We start from the raw sequence: 21,628 nt of genomic DNA on the forward strand, positions 1-21,628 counted from the left end.
AAATTTTTTGGACCTCAAAATGTCATAAAAAACGTCATAGTATAGTAAGGCTTTTTTTTCTGCCAAAAAAAGTCAACATTTTTTTGGACCTCAAAATGTCATAAAAAACGTCATAGTATAGTAAGGCTTTTTTTTCTGCCAAAAAAAGTCAAAATTTTTTTGGACCTCAAAATGTCATAAAAAACGTCATAGTATAGTAAGGCGTTTTTTTCGGTCAAAAAAAGTCAAAATTTTTTTGGACCTCAAAATGTCATTAAAAACGTCATGGTATAGTAAGGCTTTTTTTAATGCCAAAAAAAGTCAAAATTTTTTTGGACCTCAAAATGTCATAAAAAACATCATAGTATAGTAAGGCGTTTTTTTCGGCCAAAAAAAGTCAAAATTTTTTTGGACCTCAAAATGTCATAAAAAACGTCATAGTATAGTAAGGCGTCAAAATCGGCCAAAAAAGTCAAAATTTTTTTGGACCTCAAAATGTCATAAAAAACGTCATAGTATAGTAAGGCGTCAAAATCGGCCAAAAAAAGTCAAACATTTTTTGGACCTCAAAATGTCATAAAAAACGTCATAGTATAGTAAGGCGTCAAAATCGGTCATAAAAAGTCAAAATTTTTTTGGACCTCAAAATGTCATAAAAAACGTCATAGTATAGTAAGGCGTCAAAATCGTCCAAAAAAAGTCAAAATTTTTTTGGACCTCAAAATGTCATAAAAAACGTCATAGTATAGTAAGGCGTCAAAATCGTCCAAAAAAAGTCAAAATTTTTTTGGACCTCAAAATGTCATAAAAAACATCATAGTATAGTAAGGCGTTTTTTTCGGCCAAAAAAAGTCAAAATTTTTTTTGGACCTCAAAATGTCATAAAAAACGTCATAGTATAGTAAGGCTTTTTTTTCTGCCAAAAAAAGTCAACATTTTTTTGGACCTCAAAATGTCATAAAAAACGTCATAGTATAGTAAGGCTTTTTTTTCTGCCAAAAAAAGTCAAAATTTTTTTGGACCTCAAAATGTCATAAAAAACGTCATAGTATAGTAAGGCCTTTTTTTCGGTCAAAAAAAGTCAAAATTTTTTTGGACCTCAAAATGTCATTAAAAACGTCATAGTATAGTAAGGCTTTTTTTAATGCCAAAAAAAGTCAAAATTTTTTTGGACCTCAAAATGTCATAAAAAACATCATAGTATAGTAAGGCGTTTTTTTCGGCCAAAAAAAGTCAAAATTTTTTTGGACCTCAAAATGTCATAAAAAACGTCATAGTATAGTAAGGCGTCAAAATCGGCCAAAAAAAGTCAAAAATTTTTTGGACCTCAAAATGTCATAAAAAACATCATAGTATAGTAAGGCGTTTTTTTCGGCCAAAAAAAGTCAAAATTTTTTTGGACCTCAAAATGTCATAAAAAACGTCATAGTATAGTAAGGCGTCAAAATCGGCCAAAAAAAGTCAAAATTTTTTTAGACCTCAAAATGCCATAAAAAACGTCATAGTATAGTAAGGCGTCAAAATCGGCCAAAAAAAGTCAAACATTTTTTTAACCTCAAAATGTCATAAAAAACGTCATAGTATAGTAAGGCGTCAAAATCGGTCATAAAAAGTCAAAATTTTTTTGGACCTCAAAATGTCATAAAAAACGTCATAGTATAGTAAGGCGTCAAAATCGTCCAAAAAAAGTCAAAATTTTTTTGGACCTCAAAATGTCATAAAAAACGTCATAGTATAGTAAGGCGTCAAAATCGTCCAAAAAAAGTCAAAATTTTTTTGGACCTCAAAATGTCATAAAAAAACGTCCTAGTATAGTAAGGCGTTTTTTTCAGCCAAAAAAAGTCAAAATTTTTTTGGACCTCAAAATGTCATAAAAAACATCATAGTATAGTAAGGCGTTTTTTTCGGCCAAAAAAAGTCAACATTTTTTTGGACCTCAAAATGTCATAAAAAACGTCATAGTATAGTAAGGCATTTTTTTCAGCCAAAAAAGGTCAAAATTTTTTTGGACCTCAAAATGTCATAAAAAACGTCATAGTATAGTAAGGCTTTTTTTTCTGCCAAAAAAAGTCAAAATTTTTTTGGACCTCAAAATGTCATAAGAAACGTCATAGTATAGTAAGGCGTTTTTTCGGCCAAAAAAAGTCAAAATTTTTTTGGACCTCAAAATGTCATAAAAAACGTCATAGTATAGTAAGGCGTCAAAATCGGCCAAAAAAAGTCAAAATTTTTTTGGACCTCAAAATGTCATAAAAAACGTCATAGTATAGTAAGGCATCAAAATTGGCCAAAAAAAGTCAAAAATTTTTTTGGACCTCAAAATGTCATAAAAAACATCATAGTATAGTAAGGCGTTTTTTCGGCCAAAAAAAGTCAACATTTTTTTGGACCTCAAAATGTCATAAAAAACGTCATAGTATAGTAAGGCATTTTTTTCAGCCAAAAAAGGTCAAAATTTTTTTGGACCTCAAAATGTCATAAAAAACGTCATAGTATAGTAAGGCTTTTTTTTCTGCCAAAAAAAGTCAAAATTTTTTTGGACCTCAAAATGTCATAAAAAACGTCATAGTATAGTAAGGCTTTTTTTTCTGCCAAAAAAAGTCAAAATTTTTTTGGACCTCAAAATGTCATAAAAAACGTCATAGTATAGTAAGGCGTCAAAATCGGCCAAAAAAAGTCAAAATTTTTTTGGACCTCAAAATTTCATAAAAAACGTCATAGTATAGTAAGGCATCAAAATTGGCCAAAAAAAGTCAAAATTTTTTTGGACCTCAAAATGTCATAAAAAACGTCATAGTATAGTAAGGCATCAAAATTGGCCAAAAAAAGTCAAAATTTTTTTGGACCTCAAAATGTCAAAAAAAAACGTCATAGTATAGTAAGGCTTTTTTTTCTGCCAAAAAAAGTCAAAATTTTTTTGGACCTCAAAATGTCATAAAAAACGTCATAGTATAGTAAGGCGTCAAAATCGGCCAAAAAAAGTCAAAATTTTTTGGACCTCAAAATGTCATAAAAAACGTCATAGTATAGTAAGGCGTCAAAATCGGCCAAAAAAAGTCAAAATTTTTTTGGACCTCAAAATGTCATAAAAAACGTCATAGTATAGTAAGGAGTCAAAATCGGCCAAAAAAAGTCAAAATTTTTTGGACCTCAAAATGTCATAAAAAACGTCATAGTATAGTAAGGCGTCAAAATCGGCCAAAAAAAGTCAAAATTTTTTTGGACCTCAAAATGTCATAAAAAACGTCATAGTATAGTAAGGAGTCAAAATCGGCCAAAAAAAGTCAAAATTTTTTTGGACCTCAAAATGTCATAAAAAACGTCATAGTATAGTAAGGCGTCAAAATCGGCCAAAAAAAGTCAAAATTTTTTTGGACCTCAAAATGTCATAAAAAACGTCATAGTATAGTAAGGCATCAAAATTGGCCAAAAAAAGTCAAAATTTTTTTGGACCTCAAAATGTCATAAGAAACGTCATAGTATAGTAAGGCGTTTTTTTCAGCCAAAAAAGGTCAAAATTTTTTTGGACCTCAAAATGTCATAAAAAACGTCATAGTATAGTAAGGCTTTTTTTTCTGCCAAAAAAAGTCAAAATTTTTTTGGACCTCAAAATGTCATAAAAAACGTCATAGTATAGTAAGGCTTTTTTTTCTGCCAAAAAAAGTCAAAATTTTTTTGGACCTCAAAATTTTATAAAAAACGTCATAGTATAGTAAGGCGTCAAAATCGGCCAAAAAAAGTCAAAATTTTTTTGGACCTCAAAATGTCATAAAAAACGTCATAGTATAGTAAGGCGTCAAAATTGGCCAAAAAAAGTCAAAATTTTTTTGGACCTCAAAATGTCATAAAAAACGTCATAGTATAGTAAGGCGTTTATTTCGGCCAAAAAAAGTCAAAATTTTTTTGGACCTCAAAATGTCAAAAAAAAACGTCATAGTATAGTAAGGCTTTTTTTTCTGCCAAAAAAAGTCAAAATTTTTTTGGACCTCAAAATGTCATAAAAAACGTCATAGTATAGTAAGGCGTCAAAATCGGCCAAAAAAAGTCAAAATTTTTTGGACCTCAAAATGTCATAAAAAACGTCATAGTATAGTAAGGCGTCAAAATCGGCCAAAAAAAGTCAAAATTTTTTTGGACCTCAAAATGTCATAAAAAACGTCATAGTATAGTAAGGCGTCAAAATCGGCCAAAAAAAGTCAAAATTTTTTGGACCTCAAAATGTCATAAAAAACGTCATAGTATAGTAAGGCTTTTTTTTCTGCCAAAAAAAGTCAACATTTTTTTGGACCTCAAAATGTCATAAAAAACGTCATAGTATAGTAAGGCTTTTTTTTCTGCCAAAAAAAGTCAAAATTTTTTTGGACCTCAAAATGTCATAAAAAACGTCATAGTATAGTAAGGCGTTTTTTCGGCCAAAAAAAGTCAAAATTTTTTTGGACCTCAAAATGTCATAAAAAACGTCATAGTATAGTAAGGCTTTTTTTTCTGCCAAAAAAAGTCAAAATTTTTTTGGACCTCAAAATTTTATAAAAAACGTCATAGTATAGTAAGGCGTCAAAATCGGCCAAAAAAAGTCAAAATTTTTTTGGACCTCAAAATGTCATAAAAAACGTCATAGTATAGTAAGGCGTCAAAATTGGCCAAAAAAAGTCAAAATTTTTTTGGACCTCAAAATGTCATAAAAAACGTCATAGTATAGTAAGGCGTTTTTTTCGGCCAAAAAAAGTCAAAATTTTTTTGGACCTCAAAATGTCAAAAAAAAACGTCATAGTATAGTAAGGCTTTTTTTTCTGCCAAAAAAAGTCAAAATTTTTTTGGACCTCAAAATGTCATAAAAAACGTCATAGTATAGTAAGGCGTCAAAATCGGCCAAAAAAAGTCAAAATTTTTTGGACCTCAAAATGTCATAAAAAACGTCATAGTATAGTAAGGCGTCAAAATCGGCCAAAAAAAGTCAAAATTTTTTTGGACCTCAAAATGTCATAAAAAACGTCATAGTATAGTAAGGCGTCAAAATCGGCCAAAAAAAGTCAAAATTTTTTGGACCTCAAAATGTCATAAAAAACGTCATAGTATAGTAAGGCTTTTTTTTCTGCCAAAAAAAGTCAACATTTTTTTGGACCTCAAAATGTCATAAAAAACGTCATAGTATAGTAAGGCTTTTTTTTCTGCCAAAAAAAGTCAAAATTTTTTTGGACCTCAAAATGTCATAAAAAACGTCATAGTATAGTAAGGCGTTTTTTCGGCCAAAAAAAGTCAAAATTTTTTTGGACCTCAAAATGTCATAAAAAACGTCATAGTATAGTAAGGCTTTTTTTTCTGCCAAAAAAAGTCAAAATTTTTTTGGACCTCAAAATTTTATAAAAAACGTCATAGTATAGTAAGGCGTCAAAATCGGCCAAAAAAAGTCAAAATTTTTTTGGACCTCAAAATGTCATAAAAAACGTCATAGTATAGTAAGGCGTCAAAATTGGCCAAAAAAAGTCAAAATTTTTTTGGACCTCAAAATGTCATAAAAAACGTCATAGTATAGTAAGGCGTTTTTTTCGGCCAAAAAAAGTCAAAATTTTTTTGGACCTCAAAATGTCAAAAAAAAACGTCATAGTATAGTAAGGCTTTTTTTTCTGCCAAAAAAAGTCAAAATTTTTTTGGACCTCAAAATGTCATAAAAAACGTCATAGTATAGTAAGGCGTCAAAATCGGCCAAAAAAAGTCAAAATTTTTTGGACCTCAAAATGTCATAAAAAACGTCATAGTATAGTAAGGCGTCAAAATCGGCCAAAAAAAGTCAAAATTTTTTTGGACCTCAAAATGTCATAAAAAACGTCATAGTATAGTAAGGCGTCAAAATCGGCCAAAAAAAGTCAAAATTTTTTGGACCTCAAAATGTCATAAAAAACGTCATAGTATAGTAAGGCTTTTTTTTCTGCCAAAAAAAGTCAACATTTTTTTGGACCTCAAAATGTCATAAAAAACGTCATAGTATAGTAAGGCTTTTTTTTCTGCCAAAAAAAGTCAAAATTTTTTTGGACCTCAAAATGTCATAAAAAACGTCATAGTATAGTAAGGCGTTTTTTCGGCCAAAAAAAGTCAAAATTTTTTTGGACCTCAAAATGTCATAAAAAACGTCATAGTATAGTAAGGCATCAAAATCGGCCAAAAAAAGTCAAAATTTTTTGGACCTCAAAATGTCATAAAAAACGTCATAGTATAGTAAGGCGTCAAAATCGGCCAAAAAAAGTCAAAATTTTTTTGGACCTCAAAATGTCATAAAAAACGTCATAGTATAGTAAGGCGTCAAAATCGGCCAAAAAAAGTCAAAATTTTTTTGGACCTCAAAATTTCATAAAAAACGTCATAGTATAGTAAGGCATCAAAATTGGCCAAAAAAAGTCAAAAGTTTTTTGGACCTCAAAATGTCATAAGAAACGTCATAGTATAGTAAGGCGTTTTTTTCGGCCAAAAAAAGTCAAAATTTTTTTGGACCTCAAAATGTCAAAAAAAAACGTCATAGTATAGTAAGGCTTTTTTTTCTGCCAAAAAAAGTAAAAATTTTTTTGGACCTCAAAATGTCATAAAAAACGTCATAGTATAGTAAGGCGTCAAAATCGGCCAAAAAAAGTCAAAATTTTTTGGACCTCAAAATGTCATAAAAAACGTCATAGTATAGTAAGGCGTCAAAATCGGCCAAAAAAAGTCAAAATTTTTTTGGACCTCAAAATGTCAAAAAAAAAACGTCATAGTATAGTAAGGCTTTTTTTTCTGCCAAAAAAAGTCAAAATTTTTTTGGACCTCAAAATGTCATAAAAAACGTCATAGTATAGTAAGGAGTCAAAATCGGCCAAAAAAAGTCAAAATTTTTTTGGACCTCAAAATGTCATAAAAAACGTCATAGTATAGTAAGGCGTCAAAATCGGCCAAAAAAAGTCAAAATTTTTTTGGACCTCAAAATGTCATAAAAAACGTCATAGTATAGTAAGGCGTCAAAATCGGCCAAAAAAAGTCAAAATTTTTTTGGACCTCAAAATGTCATAAAAAACGTCATAGTATAGTAAGGCGTCAAAATCGGCCAAAAAAAGTCAAAATTTTTTTGGACCTCAAAATGTCATAAGAAACGTCATAGTATAGGATCAAGGATCAAGGAACTTTATTGTCATACCAGGACATTTACATGTTATGGTACGAAATTAGTACTCAGGTCCCAGTTTAAGCCATTCAGAGCAAGACGTGAACAAGAATGAAATATAAACATAAGGGCAATAGAATAAACATTAGAGTAGAAAATATAAACATATAAACATTAGAGTAGAAAAATTAAATATAACATTAGAGAAATAAAATAAACATTAGAGTAGAAATATATAAACATTGTGAAATTAAACAATTAACAATTAAATAGAGTAAAAATAAGATAAGGTAAGGAAGCCGAAGTTAGCATGTGCATAAACACTCATGTGCAAGTGGGAGGTAGTGGTAGTGCAGAGTAGTCCGTGTATTGTACCTATAGGAACAGACAAAGTGTTGTAGTGCAGGACTGTCAGTTGGTGGTGAGGAGGGGAAGGGGGGGGGGGTCTACAGGGAAGGGCTAGAGTTCAGCAGTCTTACAGCTTCAGGGAAGAAGCTGTTCCTGAGCCTGGTGGTCCTGCTCCGGATGCTCCTCAGCCGCCTGCCTAAGGGGAGGGGTTGGAAGAGACTGTGTGCGGGATGGGTGGAATCCTTCATGATGCGGAGGACCCTCCCTTTGCATCGTGCTGTGTAGACGTCTGAGGTGGTGGGCAGGCTGTTCCCCACAGTCCTCTGTGCAGCCTTTACCACCCTCTGCAGAGCCTTCCTCTCAGCAGCAGTGCAGCTGCGATGCCACACAGTGATGCAGGTGCAGAGGACACTCTGCACCGCACAGTGGTAGAAGCTCCTCAGGACTGAGCCTCCAAGTCCAGCTCGCCGCAGCTTCCTGAGGAGGGTAGAGGCGCTGGTGGGCCTTCCTAACTAGATGAGATGTGTAGTAAGGCGTTCAAAATCGGAAAAGAAAAGGCAAAAAAATTTTTTGACCTCAAATGTCATAAAAAACGTCATAGTATAGTAAGGCGTCAAAATCGGGGAAAAAAAGTCAAAAAAATTTTTGACCTCAAAATGTCATTAAAAATGTCATAGTATAGTAAGGCGTCAAAATCGGGGAAAAAAAGTCAAAAAAAATTTTGACCTCAAAATGTCATAAAAAACGTCATAGTATAGTAAGGCGTCAAAATCGGCCAAAAAAAGTCAAAAAAATTTTTGACCTCAAAATGTCATAAAAAACGTCATAGTATAGTAAGGCGTCAAAATCGGGCAAAAAAAGTCATTTTTTATTTTGACCTCAAAATGTCATAAAAAACATCATACCGCAGTATGGCGTCAAAATTGGCCAAAAAGAGTCATTTTTTATTTTGACCTCAAAATGTCATAAAAAACGTCATAGTATAGTAAGGCGTCAACATCGGCCAAAAAAAGTCAAAAAATTTTTTGACCTCAAAATGTCATAAAAAACGTCATAGTATAGTAAGGCGTCAAAATCGGCCAAAAAAAGTCATTTTTTATTTTGACCTCAAAATGTCATAAAAATGGTCATAGTATAGAAAGGCTTCAGAATCGGCCAAAAAAGTCAAAATTTTTTTGGACCTCAAAATGTCATAAAAAACGTCATAGTATAGTAAGGCGTTTTTTTCGGCCAAAAAAAGTCAAAAATTTTTTGGACCTCAAAATGTCATAAAAAACGTCATAGTATAGTAAGGCGTTTTTTTCGGCCAAAAAAAGTCAAAATTTTTTTTGGACCTCAAAATGTCATAAAAAACGTCATAGTATAGTAAGGCATCAAAATTGGCCAAAAAAAGTCAAAGTTTTTTTGGACCTCAAAATGTCATAAAATACGTCCTAGTATAGTAAGGCGTTTTTTTCGGCCAAAAAAGTCAAAATTTTTTTGGACCTCAAAATGTCATAAAAAACGTCATAGTATAGGAAGGCGTCAAAATCGGCCAAAAAAAGTCAAAATTTTTTTGGACCTCAAAATGTCATAAAAAACGTCATAGTATAGTAAGGCGTTTTTTTTGGCCAAAAAAAGTCAAAATTTTTTTGGACCTCAAAATGTCATAAAAAACGTCATAGGCGTAAGGCGTTTTTTTTTCCGCCAAAAAAAGTCAAAATTTTTTTGGACCTCAAAATGTCATAAAAAACGTCATAGTATAGTAAGGCGTTTTTTTCAGCCAAAAAAAGTCAAAAATTTTTTGGACCTCAAAATGTCATAAAAAACATCATAGTATAGTAAGGCGTCAAAATCGGCCAAAAAAAGTCAAAATTTTTTTGGACCTCAAAATGTCATAAAAAACGTCATAGTATAGTAAGGCGTCAAAATCAGCCAAAAAAAGTCAAAATTTTTTGGACCTCAAAATGTCATAAAAAACATCATAGTATAGTAAGGCTTTTTTTTCGGCCAAAAAAAGTCAAAATTTTTTTGGACCTCAAAATGTCATAAAAAACATCATAGTATAATAAGGCGTTTTTTTCGGCCAAAAAAAGTCAAAATTTTTTTGGACCTCAAAATGTCATAAAAAACGTCATAGTATAGTAAGGCGTTTTTTTCGGCCAAAAAAAGTCAAATTTTTTTTGGACCTCAAAATGTCATAAAAAACGTCATAGTATAGTAAGGCGTCAAAATCGGCCAAAAAAAGTCAAAATTTTTTTGGACCTCAAAATGTCATAAAAAACGTCATAGTATAGTAAGGCGTCAAAATCGGCCAAAAAAAGTCAAAGTTTTTTTGGACCTCAAAATGTCATAAAAAACGTCATAGTATAGTAAGGCGTTTTTTTTTCGGCCAAAAAAAGTCAAAATTTTTTTGGACCTCAAAATGTCATAAAAAACATCATAGTATAATAAGGCGTTTTTTTCGGCCAAAAAAAGTAAAAATTTTTTTGGACCTCAAAATGTCATAAAAAACGTCATAGTATAGTAAGGCGTCAAAATCGGCCGAAAAAAGTCAAAAAATTTTTGACCTCAAAATGTCATAAAAAACGTCATAGTATAGTAAGGCGTCAAAATCGGCCAAAAAAAGTCAAAATTTTTTTGGACCTCTAAATGTCATAAAAAACGTCATAGTATAGTAAGGCGTTTTTTTCGGCCAAAAAAAGTCAAATTTTTTTTGGACCTCAAAATGTCATAAAAAACGTCATAGTATAGTAAGGCATCCAAATCGGCCAAAAAATGTCAAAATTTTTTTGGACCTCAAAATGTCATAAAAAACATCATAGTATAGTAAGGCGTTTTTTTCGGCCAAAAAAAGTCAAAATTTTTTTGGACCTCAAAATGTCATAAAAAACGTCATGGTATAGTAAGGCGTTTTTTTGTTCGGCCAAAAAAAGTCAAAAATTTTTTGGACCTCAAAATGTCATAAAAAACGTCATAGTATAGTAAGGCTTTTTTTTCGGCCAAAAAAAGTCAAAATTTTTTTGGACCTCAAAATGTCATAAAAAACGTCATAGTATAGTAAGGCGTCAAAATCGGCCGAAAAAAGTCAAAAAATTTTGGACCTCAAAATGTCATAAAAAACGTCATAGTATAGTAAGGCGTCAAAATCGGCCAAAAAAAGTCAAAATTTTTTTGGACCTCTAAATGTCATAAAAAACGTCATAGTATAGTAAGGCGTTTTTTTCGGCCAAAAAAAGTCAAATTTTTTTGGACCTCAAAATGTCATAAAAAACGTCATAGTATAGTAAGGCGTCCAAATCGGCCAAAAAAAGTCAAAATTTTTTTGGACCTCAAAATGTCATAAAAAACGTCATAGTATAGTAAGGCGTTTTTTTCGGCCAAAAAAAGTCAAAATTTTTTTGGACCTCAAAATGTCATAAAAAACGTCATAGTATAGTAAGGCGTCAAAATCGGCCGAAAAAAGTCAAAAAATTTTGGACCTCAAAATGTCATAAAAAACGTCATAGTATAGTAAGGCGTCAAAATCGGCCAAAAAAAGTCAAAAATTTTTTGGACCTCTAAATGTCATAAAAAACGTCATAGTATAGTAAGGCGTTTTTTTCGGCCAAAAAAAGTCAAATTTTTTTTGGACCTCAAAATGTCATAAAAAACGTCATAGTATAGTAAGGCGTCAAAATCGGCCAAAAAAAGTCAAAATTTTTTTGGACCTCAAAATGTCATAAAAAACGTCATAGTATAGTAAGGCGTCAAAATCGGCCAAAAAAAGTCAAAATTTTTTCGGGCCTCAAAATGTCATAAAAAACGTCATAGTATAGCAAGGCGTCAAAATCGGCGAAAAAAAGTCAAAAAATTTTTGACCTCAAAATGTCATAAAAAACGTCATAGTATAGTAAGGCGTCAAAATCGGCCAAAAAAAGTCAAAATTTTTTCGGGCCTCAAAATGTCATAAAAAACGTCATAGTATAGCAAGGCGTCAAAATCGGCGAAAAAAAGTCAAAAAATTTTTGACCTCAAAATGTCATAAAAAACGTCATAGTATAGTAAGGCGTCAAAATCGGCCAAAAAAAGTCAAAATTTTTTCGGGCCTCAAAATGTCATAAAAAACGTCATAGTATAGTAAGGCGTCAAAATTGGGCAAAAAAAGTCAACACATTTTTTGACCTCAAAATGTCGGAAAAAACGTCATAGTATAGTAAGGCGTCAAAATCGGCCAAAAAAAGTCAAAGTTTATTTTGACCTGAAAATGTCATGGCGCCAAAATCGGCCAAAAAAAGCCATTTTTTGTTTTGACCTCAAAATGTCATAAAAAACGTCATAGGATAGTAAGCTGTCAAAATCGGGCAAAAAAAGTCATTTTTTATTTTTACCTCATAATGTCATAAAAAACGTCATAGTATAGTAAGGCGTCAAAATCGGCCAAAAAAAGTCAAAATTTTTATTGACCTCAAAATGTCATAAAAAACGTCATAGTATAGTAAGGTTTAAAAATCGGCCAAAAAAAGTCAAAGTTTTTTTGGACCTCAAAATGTCATAAAAAAACGTCATAGTATAGTGAGGGGTCAAAATCGGCCAAAAAAAGTCAAAAAAAAATTTGACCTCAAAATGTCATAAAAAACGTCACAGTATAGTAAGGCGTCAAAATCGGACAAAATAAGTCATTTTTTATTTTGACCTCAAAATGTCATAAAAAACGTCATAGTATAGTAAGGTGTCAAAATCGGCCAAAAAAAGTCATTTTTTATTTTGACCTCAAAATATCATAAAAAACGTCATAGTATAGTAAGGCGTCAAAATCGGGCAAAAAAAGTCAAAATTTTTATTGACCTCAAAATGTCATAAAAAACGTCATAGTATAGTAAGGCGTCAAAATCGGGCAAAAAAAGTCAAAAAATTTTTTGACCTCAAAATGTCATAAAAAAACGTCATAGTATAGTAAGGTGTCAAAATTGGGCAAAAAAAGTCAAAAAATTTTTTAACCTCAAAATGTCATAAAAAATGTCATAGTATAGTAAGCCGTCAAAATCGGCCAAAAAAAGTCATTTTTTATTTTTACCTCAAAATGTCATAAAAAACATCATAGTATAGTAAGGCGTCAAAATCAGGCAAAAAAAGTCAACAAATTTTTTGACCTCAAAATGTCGGAAAAAACGTCATAGTATAGTAAGGCGTCAAAATCGGCCAAAAAAAGTCAAAGTTTATTTTGACCTGAAAATGTCATGGCGCCAAAATCGGCCAAAAAAAGCCATTTTTTGTTTTGGCCTCAAAATGTCATAAAAAACGTCATAGTATAGTAAGGCGTCAAAATCGGCCAAAAAAAGTCAAAAAAAATTTTGACCTCAAAATGTCATAAAAAACGTCATAGTATAGTAAGGCGTCAAAATCGGCCAAAAAAAGTCAAAAAATTTTTAACCTCAAAATGTCATAAAAAACGTCATAGTATAGTAAGGCGTCAAAATCGGCCAAAAAAAGTCAAAGTTTATTTTGACCTGAAAATGTCATGGCGCCAAAATCGGCCAAAAAAAGCCATTTTTTGTTTTGACCTCAAAATGTCATAAAAAACGTCATAGTATAGTAAGGCGTCAAAATCGGGCAAAAAAAGTCAAAATTTTTTTTGACCTCAAAATGTCATAAAAAAACGTCATAGTATAGTAAGGCGTCAAAATCGGGCAAAAAAAGTCAACAAATTTTTGGACCTCAAAATGTCGTAAAAAACGTCATAGCATAGTAAGGCATCAAAATTGGGCAAAAAAATTCAAAAAATTTTTTAACCTCAAAATGTCATAAAAAACGTCATAGTATAGTGAGGCGTCAAAATCGGCCAAAAAAAGTCAAAATTTTTTTTGACCTCAAAATGTCATAAAAAACGTCATAGTATAGTGAGGCGTCAAAATCGGCCAAAAAAAGTCAAAGTTTTTTTTGACCTCAAAATGTCATAAAAAACGTCATAGTATAGTGAGGCGTCAAAATCGGCCAAAAAAAGTCAAAAATTTTTTTGACCTCAAAATGTCATAAAAAACATCATAGTATGGTAAGGCGTCAAAATCGGCCAAAAAAAGTCAAAAAAAAATTTGACCTCAAAATGTCATAAAAAACGTCACAGTATAGTAAGGCGTCAAAATCGGCCAAAATAAGTCATTTTTTATTTTGACCTCAAAATGTCATAAAAAACGTCATAGTATAGTAAGGCTTCAAAATCAGCCAAAAAAAGTCATTTTTTATTTTGACCTCAAAATGTCATAAAAAACGTCATAGTATATATAGTAAGGCGTCAAAATCGGCCAAAAAAAGTCATTTTTTATTTTGACCTCAAAATGTCATAAAAAACGTCATAGTATAGTAAGGTGTCAAAATCGGCCAAAAAAAGTCATTTTTTATTTTGACCTGAAAATATCATAAAAAACGTCATACCACGGCATGGCGCCAAAATCGGCCAAAAAAAGTAATTTTTTGTTTTGACCTCAAAATGTCATAAAAAACGTCATAGTATAGTAAGGCGTCAAAATCGGGAAAAAAATGTAAAGAACATTTTTGAAAAAGTCCTCTTTTTTTTTGCCTCAAAAAATTCAAAAATGGTCATAGTATAGTAAGGCGTCAAAATCAGCCAAAAAAAGTCATACTTTAGTATGGCCTCAAAATGTCATAAAAATGGTCATAGTATATTAAGGCTACAAAATAGGCCAAAAAAAAGTTATACTTTAGTATGGTCTCAAAATATGCTAAAAATGGTCATAATATAGTAAGGCTTCAAAATAGGCCAAAAAAGTAAAACTTTATTATGGCTTTAAAATGTCATTTAATTTAATCAACAAAATAATCTGAAGAGCCGCTTGTGAGCCGAAAGAGAGGGCTCTTTTTAGTTAGCTGAGCCAAAAGAGCCGGTTCTCTAAAAAGAGCCAGAATTCGCATCACTATAAGCTAAAGTACTGTGGCAATACTCGCCGCAAGTTCGAAAACCCCGTCTGAGCTCCTCTGCACAGAGTTTGCATGCTCTCCCTTTGCCCGCATGGGTTTTCTCCGGGTACTCCGGCTTCCTCCCACTATCTCAAAAACATGCACATTGGGTTAATTGGCTACTTTACATTTCCCCTAAGTGAGTGTGTACGTGTGTGGTTATCTGTCTTTGCGTGTCGGCCCTGCGATTGACTGGCGAGGTTGTACCCCACCTCTCGCCCGTAGTCAGCTGGTCATCAGATAGGCTTCAGCTCCCCCATGTCCCTGACGGATAAAGCGGTATAGAAAACGGATGGATGGATGAGGGCTCACATGTCGCGCTTCCATCCAGAGGAGGCTGCGTGGGCTAAAGAAAGCTGCCTGAAGCCTGTCATTACACCGAATCAACTCTCCACAAAGTGACAACAAATTTAGCCCCAGTGGAAGACTGCATCTAAAACGAAAAAATAACTGGAAGTTACAGCTATACTACACAATACTGAAGGTGCTTTGAGATGTTTCTCAATAAAAGAGAAGTTGTGTAATTCAGCAGCTGACTGTTTTTTTAATGGTGCAATACGTTTATGGTGTATTTTGGGTTACTGTTGTCAAATGGAAACTCAATAATTGATTGGTAATCGAATAGAATCAGGAAACTGGACCGATTAAACACCATTACAGAATTAGTTATCATTTTGTTTTGCAAAATCATATCCTGCACCACTGACTTTTACTCACTCTTTTTGCCCCTTCTTCTTCTCTGTGCTACAGTAAAACAGGCCTAGTGACCACAGCCTGGGACCGACTGTACTTCTTCACCCAGGGAGGGAACCTCATGTGCCAGCCACGTGGAGCTGTGGCAGGGGGCATGGTGCTGGACTTGGACAACAGCTCTGTCATGGCTGTGGAGTGCGAGGACAGACGCTACTGTTTCCAAATAACCTCCCCCTCTGGCAAAACGTGTGTACACTTCTCTACATATCTGGCAATGAGAGTAATGCACATATGAATGAGAAATTGCATGTATTTTTTTTAATTCTCTTTATTGTCATTGATGCCTCCAGGTCAATGATTCTACAAGCTGAAAGCAAAAAGGAGTATGAAGAAGTAAGTGTGAAAGAGGCTGTTTGAACAGCTGTGTTTGATCATCTTTATTGTTTCACATCTTCATCTCAAGGATATCTGCTGCTACAAGTATCCGTCCCAGAACAATGGAAGAGCTGTCGAGACTCATTTGTGTGGTTTTCATGTTTGGTTTTGTGCTTGGACACGTCTGACTGGCCTGTCACAGCTGGTATCAGTCAAGGGATTTCAGGCGGCTCGTGTCTGAGGTCTACAGGAAGTCCTAATGTGGATCTCTGTGGGGTTTTTTTTCCTCAGTGGATTTGCACTGTCAACAACATCTCCAGACAGATCTACCTGACTGACAACCCAGAGGTAAATGTTTAATTTCAGCAGACATCTAAAAATAAAAACTTAAAGAAACCCAGATTCTAAATCCAAAACATGTAATTGGTCTTGATCACACAATGAGACATCTATCTGTTGTTCCACCACTTTAATTAGTAACACACAATAATGGAAGCTTATTGTTTAAGAGTGATGACGGCATTGCTCCAGTGCTGTCACGTAGACCGCCCTCCCTCCTTCCTCAGAAGTGTCTCACAGCTGTTGTCTCGACTGCTTTTCAATCCCAGAAATTTGCATGTTTGCAGGCGGCTTGGCTCAATGAAAATGTTTAGTCTTCACATTCTCCACAGACAGACAGACTGTAGCCGTGTCCAAATGTGCTCTCTCACTTATTTATTTTCCCTACATGATAATCACTTGATAGTTTATCATATAGTAAGTAATAATTAGAGATTTCAGATACTAATCATCAGTTTGTGTCACCACTGACAGCTGCAGTGCCACGTAACTGCAACTTACATGTTTGTCATCTCAGGAGCAAAGGTGCAGCATAGTAGGATGTTTTCTGTTCCATCATGGGAATTATTATGGGAATTATTAGAATGAATTTATACACACAGAGACTGATTAGACACAGCTTATTTTAGTGTATTAAGTTGTTGTCAGTGGCAAAGATTTGTCCTCAATCTCTCCTAATGTGGGTGTTTGTGCAAAACTTCATGGACTCACCCTCATTTGGAGGCTCAGCTGTCTATGAGCGTGTCTAGAGTCTAGTTATCTGTATTCTGTGGCCCCTTGTTTCTTCTCCTCATGACCTGTGCTAATGGTTTAATTTAAAGGAATCAAACACTGGAGATGTTGTTTCTACTGAATAGATTAAAGCAACTCGGTGTGGAAAGCAAACTTGCACTCCAGTAAATCCTTGATAAACAACATCCTCTGTAATTCAGTGTATGAGAGTATTTGTTTTAAAGAGTGTTTTACAGTTACTTTTCAATTCACCCTCCAACTTAAATGATTGTATCCAAGGACTACTTTGTCAATTGTTGTTTTGTTTTTTTTAATATTATGACATGCCAGTGAACACTGAGATTTGTTAATACAGGCTGTATGCAGTTTCTTTAACTAAACAAAGCAGGAATACCCATTTCGTTTTTGAGGAATTAATGCTTGTGAATAGGCCCCGCTAATGGTACACAGAGCAAATGCGATGTTTAGATAATGTAGAGAGCTGGTTGAACCCTTGGTGGTGGTTTAAATGTTTTAGGCATATTTCAGGCGCTCTTGGGATTTTATAAATGACTTACCTGCTGATACGGAGATGCTGCAATGCCCCTGTTTCTTGTTGTTAGGCTGTGGCCATTCGACTGAACCAAACCGCCATCCAGGCAGTCACCCCCATCACCAGCTTTGAGAAGAGACAAGAGGGCTCTCCCAACCCTGACAGGTCAGACAAGAAAGAAAAGTCACTTCCACATTTACAACACTATATACTGTATCTTCTGTTGAGTTTCACAGTTAAAGGCTTAAGTTGAGTTAAATCAAGTCTGCATTTTCATTATGTTTCTGTGACACCGTGAACAATATATCTTCAGCTACATGTATTTTTTTCTTGGTGTATAAAGTGATTTGATGACATGATGTCAGTTTGCTCCAGGAGGTAATAAGGAACAAAATGTCAACCTGTGATCACTGACAGCGATGATCACTTAACTGAAAACACAATGTGCTTTTTGTCTCTTTGATTGGTTCCTAAAACATCTTCCTTTCCCTGAGTTCTCCACTACCACTGTCATCACTCCCAAAAGGAATATATTAATTTGTTGGGAGACGTCATTGGTTGGTTTGCCACTTTTTAGGCAATATGTACAAAGACATATGCCCGTGGTGTGACCCCTGTGGGGTTGTCAACTACAGTAAACTATGAGAGAGAGAGAGAGAAATACACACACACACACACACACACACACATACATACTTACAAACATATACACACACTATCTATTTATATATTTATAAATGCGAGAGTCTACAGCCATGCTCATGGATCTGTGAGGCTGTCATAACCAAACCAAACTTAGATACAAATTGAAGTCCAAAATTTTTGGACTTCAATATTGGTCTTCAATATTTCAATGTTGAAATATTTCAGTGTGGAAACTTAACAGTTATGACAAGAAGTTGTTGCTTTGGGGTTTACTTGGTGTATTCCTTAAAACTCATTTTCATTCTACTTTCCTTATTCCTGCAGAGCGAAGCCAGGAGGTGCACATCCTGCCAGCAGTAGTTCCCAGAAGACAGGGGCTGCTCCCGAACCAGAGGACCTGATAGCCCCTGGGACGCCCATTCAATTTGATATCATGCTGCCGGCCTCTGAGTTTCAAGACCAGAACAGAGCCGGGGGGAGGTAGGGGAACGACTCCAGCAGGAAGTTTGTGTAGGTGCATGTTTGTGAGAAACGGACACCGTGGCAGTGGGTGATGACGCAGATTTCCTGAAAGTTGGCCTCATAGTGGTTATTATATTATTTCCAGGAAGGTGAGTGCTTCTTAATTGCTCAGTGCTGGGCTTTAATTCTTTTTTATGCTGGTGTATGTGCTCCCTTCCTGACAGACGCACAAATCCGTTTGGAGAAACAGACGATGACTGTTCAACAGAAAGTGACGGTAACCATTTTCCTCATCCAAGTGCAACTTAATGATCCACTTTCTCTCTCTCAAGCACTGTTTGAGTTCAGCTTAACCTCTTTTGTGTGTATGTTTGTGTACCTCGAGTTTATTCTACTACAGTTCCCATGTGTTTATGCTGCTGACGTGTTTATGTGTGTGGGTGATGTTTGTATGTTTTTGCAGACTCCCTCCTGCAGCAGGTATTCGCCGTGCGCTTCCTGGGCTCCATGGCGGTTCGCTGTGGCGACAATCAAGAGGTGATCTACGAGGCCATGAGGCAGGTGCTGGCTGCCCGAGCCATCCACAACATCTTCAGGACCACCGAGTCCCACCTCATGGTCACCAGCAGTAACCTCAGGTAGAAAAGATCATATATTAAATGAATACCACCTCTGAGGACAGATAAAAACAACTGATTGGACCTGTGGACCTGTTACATTAATACAGTTTATGAAAATTAATCTAGTTTTATGTTTTTGTGCACAAGAAATTGTATTGTGAAAGTCTGTCAAACCGTCTCAGGGCGAGGATCCTTCATGGCCAGCTGACGCTAAAAGTTGGCTGTAGATCATGGTCTGACGTCTGCAGTTAGGAAGGACCTTGGGGCTAGAACCTTCTGACGCCTCATCAAAGCATAAACATTTGTCACAAAGACTTCTTTTGTCCGCCAGTCGAGTTATCCAACAAAAGTGTGAGCTGTTGAGCTGTTGTATAACCCATGACACAAGTTTGTCCTTGTGTAAGCAATATCCTCAGACAAAATGAGGATACACATTCACTCAGACACTAAGGACAAGTCACATTGTTTGAGATTGTCCCAAAAAATTGTTCTGTTAAAAGATGTTTGTAGCTTAAAATGATCAGAAAGAGAAAGAGCTTGCTAACAGAAACAGACATCCAAAGTCATGCTGGCATTATCACTGCAGTGTTTTTATATTCCTGTAAAAATCTCTATTTTGTCTTCACAATAGGCTGATTGACCCTCAGACTCAAGTTACAAGAATAAGCGTAAGTATCACAAAAGATTAATCAGCATTTCCTAAAGAATCTTTTCTTTTTATTTTTTTTATCAAGAAGTTAAGAGGCTCAGTTATGCTCATCGAAATTCAACATTTTAAAAATCTTTATTCCCTCCTTCTTACCTCTCTCAACACTCCGCATTTCTCAGTTCCAGCTTGGAGAGGTGTGTCAGTTTGCAGCCCACCAAGAGAACGGGAGGCTGATGGGATTTGTGGTTGAGGGCAGAGACTGGAGCGACGGACATGAGGAGGGAGAGCCCTCATTTAGCGCCTTCGTCTTCGAGAGCAACACAGAGGGCGAAAAGGTTGATACGCCGAACACTGATGTTTTGTCAACAAGGGGAAACATGTTAACTGATGCACAAGTTCATCCTTTTGTCTTTATTTACAGATATGTTACACCATAAGTTTGGCGAAGGACATTACAGAAGCCAAGAAGGTAATATAGAACCATATTGAAAAAAAGCTGCACACTGATTGATTACATTTTCTGTTAGTCAAATGCAATATGGTGACACTATTTAAATCAAACATCTGTTTACAGTAATAAATGTGATGCACCTAGTTCTTGTAGTTCATATGCCTCTAAACTTTGAAAGGGTCTCCTTGTAGATTAGATAATGGGCACCTTGCTTTTCAGTAACTTATCTTTTCACAGGGTTTGTTATCATTTATTTAGTGAATGTTTTTAATGTTAAGTTTTGCATCTTTCTTTGTGTATTTTCTTGAGCATGTTTCATCTTTTGTGGACCACACTGCCTTGCACCTTTTTGTACAAAATGTGATATATAAACAAAGTTTTAACAATATATATATGATATATATATATTTTTTTTTTAGTTTCACACCACTGAATCACAGCTTTTTCAGTGGCTGAATAACACAAAATGACAAAGTTAAAACAAAAATCTGTAAATTGGAGCTATTAATGATGATGATTAGGAACACAACCACTAGAGGGAGTTGGTCAACACTTTACCTCTCATAGCCTTAACAGCACATAGGTGACAAAATGGGCACATTCAAATCTTTATGGTCACAAGTTGAGGAATTTAAACACACACGTGAATTCTTCCTCAGATGGACTCAACAATTCTGTTTCTCTCTGTTTTTGTTTTCAGGACCCTGAGGCCCTGGCCCAGCTGATGAAGAACATGCCACTTACCAACGATGGCAAGTTCCTGCTGCTGGAGCCTGAGGCGGGCGACATGACCAACGGAGCAGGACAAGAAGACCTGGAGTCTGAGGCCTAGCAAGAATCTGGAACAAAAAAAAAAAAAAGACAGGACCAGGACCACAGTCCGACTTTTACCCAGGCGAGAAGGCTTTCCCTGGATGAAGTTTTCATCATGACCCCCAAGCCCTAATTCTGGTACTGTAACACCCATATTATAGAGTGTAGTTCACTTCCACTGACCCTGTGTTACTAGATCTTCAGTTTTGTTGCTATGATAAAAGAAGCAGACATAGTGGGTTACCTGGGCCTAAAAGCATATCTCATGGGAGCTCCATTAGATCTGCTTTTGCACGGTTTAACTGTTGCATGGGTCTGTTTTTACACCACTGTGGGTGGTACTCACATCAAAAGGGACTTCATATAGGTACTGATTGTGTTTCATTGTCTTCGAATATCCCAAGCCATCTAACAGAAGGTGGTGAATCTTTCATTTCGGTTTAGGTTTACAGCGTTTGAGGTCTGGAGACTTTATTCCTATATTTTATTTCACACGTTGACTCATATGTAAGACTTCATGAAACTACTTTTTTCTTTAGTCATGTAAAAATTTATATCTGTTTAATAATAACACCTAATGGCTACAGAATGCGCTAATTGAGAAATCTGAAGGATCTAAGACACTAAAGGACTTTTAAAAAATGGGTTAAAATCATGTCAGTTCCTTTTACCTGCAGAGCAGAGACTGTTGCATTATTATCGATTCTCTGTGTGAGTGTGTGTCTTGAGGCAGTGGAAACGGTAGGCATGAGTGATTAGGCTAAACGTTTTTGCTCTTTCTGCTCCGTGAGGTTACTCAGACTTGGCGTACTGACTATCTTAAGATTTCCCAGTAAAACTGAATTAATGTCATGTTTGACAAAACGCTTCACTACCTGTACAAATCAAGTCTTAAGATGATCCCTGTGTCATGTCCTTCTTGAGAAGCCCA

At 34.7% G+C, this 21,628-nt stretch overlaps 1 protein-coding gene across 1 annotated transcript in view; it reads left to right on the forward strand.

Annotated features, from left to right (window-relative positions):
* appl2 (adaptor protein, phosphotyrosine interaction, PH domain and leucine zipper containing 2) overlaps positions 1-20,803 on the forward strand; it is a 49,270-nt gene extending 28,467 nt beyond the window's left edge. The window contains exons 11-21 of the mRNA XM_041037940.1: positions 15,137-15,325; positions 15,430-15,472; positions 15,746-15,802; positions 17,128-17,222; positions 18,027-18,182; positions 18,389-18,441; positions 18,628-18,802; positions 19,416-19,452; positions 19,613-19,768; positions 19,855-19,902; positions 20,585-20,803. Coding sequence (XP_040893874.1) covers positions 15,137-15,325; positions 15,430-15,472; positions 15,746-15,802; positions 17,128-17,222; positions 18,027-18,182; positions 18,389-18,441; positions 18,628-18,802; positions 19,416-19,452; positions 19,613-19,768; positions 19,855-19,902; positions 20,585-20,716 — 1,141 coding nt within the window. The 3' untranslated portion in view covers positions 20,717-20,803. The remainder of the gene's footprint in view (positions 1-15,136; positions 15,326-15,429; positions 15,473-15,745; positions 15,803-17,127; positions 17,223-18,026; positions 18,183-18,388; positions 18,442-18,627; positions 18,803-19,415; positions 19,453-19,612; positions 19,769-19,854; positions 19,903-20,584) is intronic.
* Positions 20,804-21,628: the final 825 nt, after the last annotated feature.

Source organism: Toxotes jaculatrix, chromosome 5, assembly GCF_017976425.1.
Source record: "Toxotes jaculatrix isolate fToxJac2 chromosome 5, fToxJac2.pri, whole genome shotgun sequence".
NCBI classification, from domain to species: Eukaryota; Metazoa; Chordata; class Actinopteri; family Toxotidae; genus Toxotes; species Toxotes jaculatrix.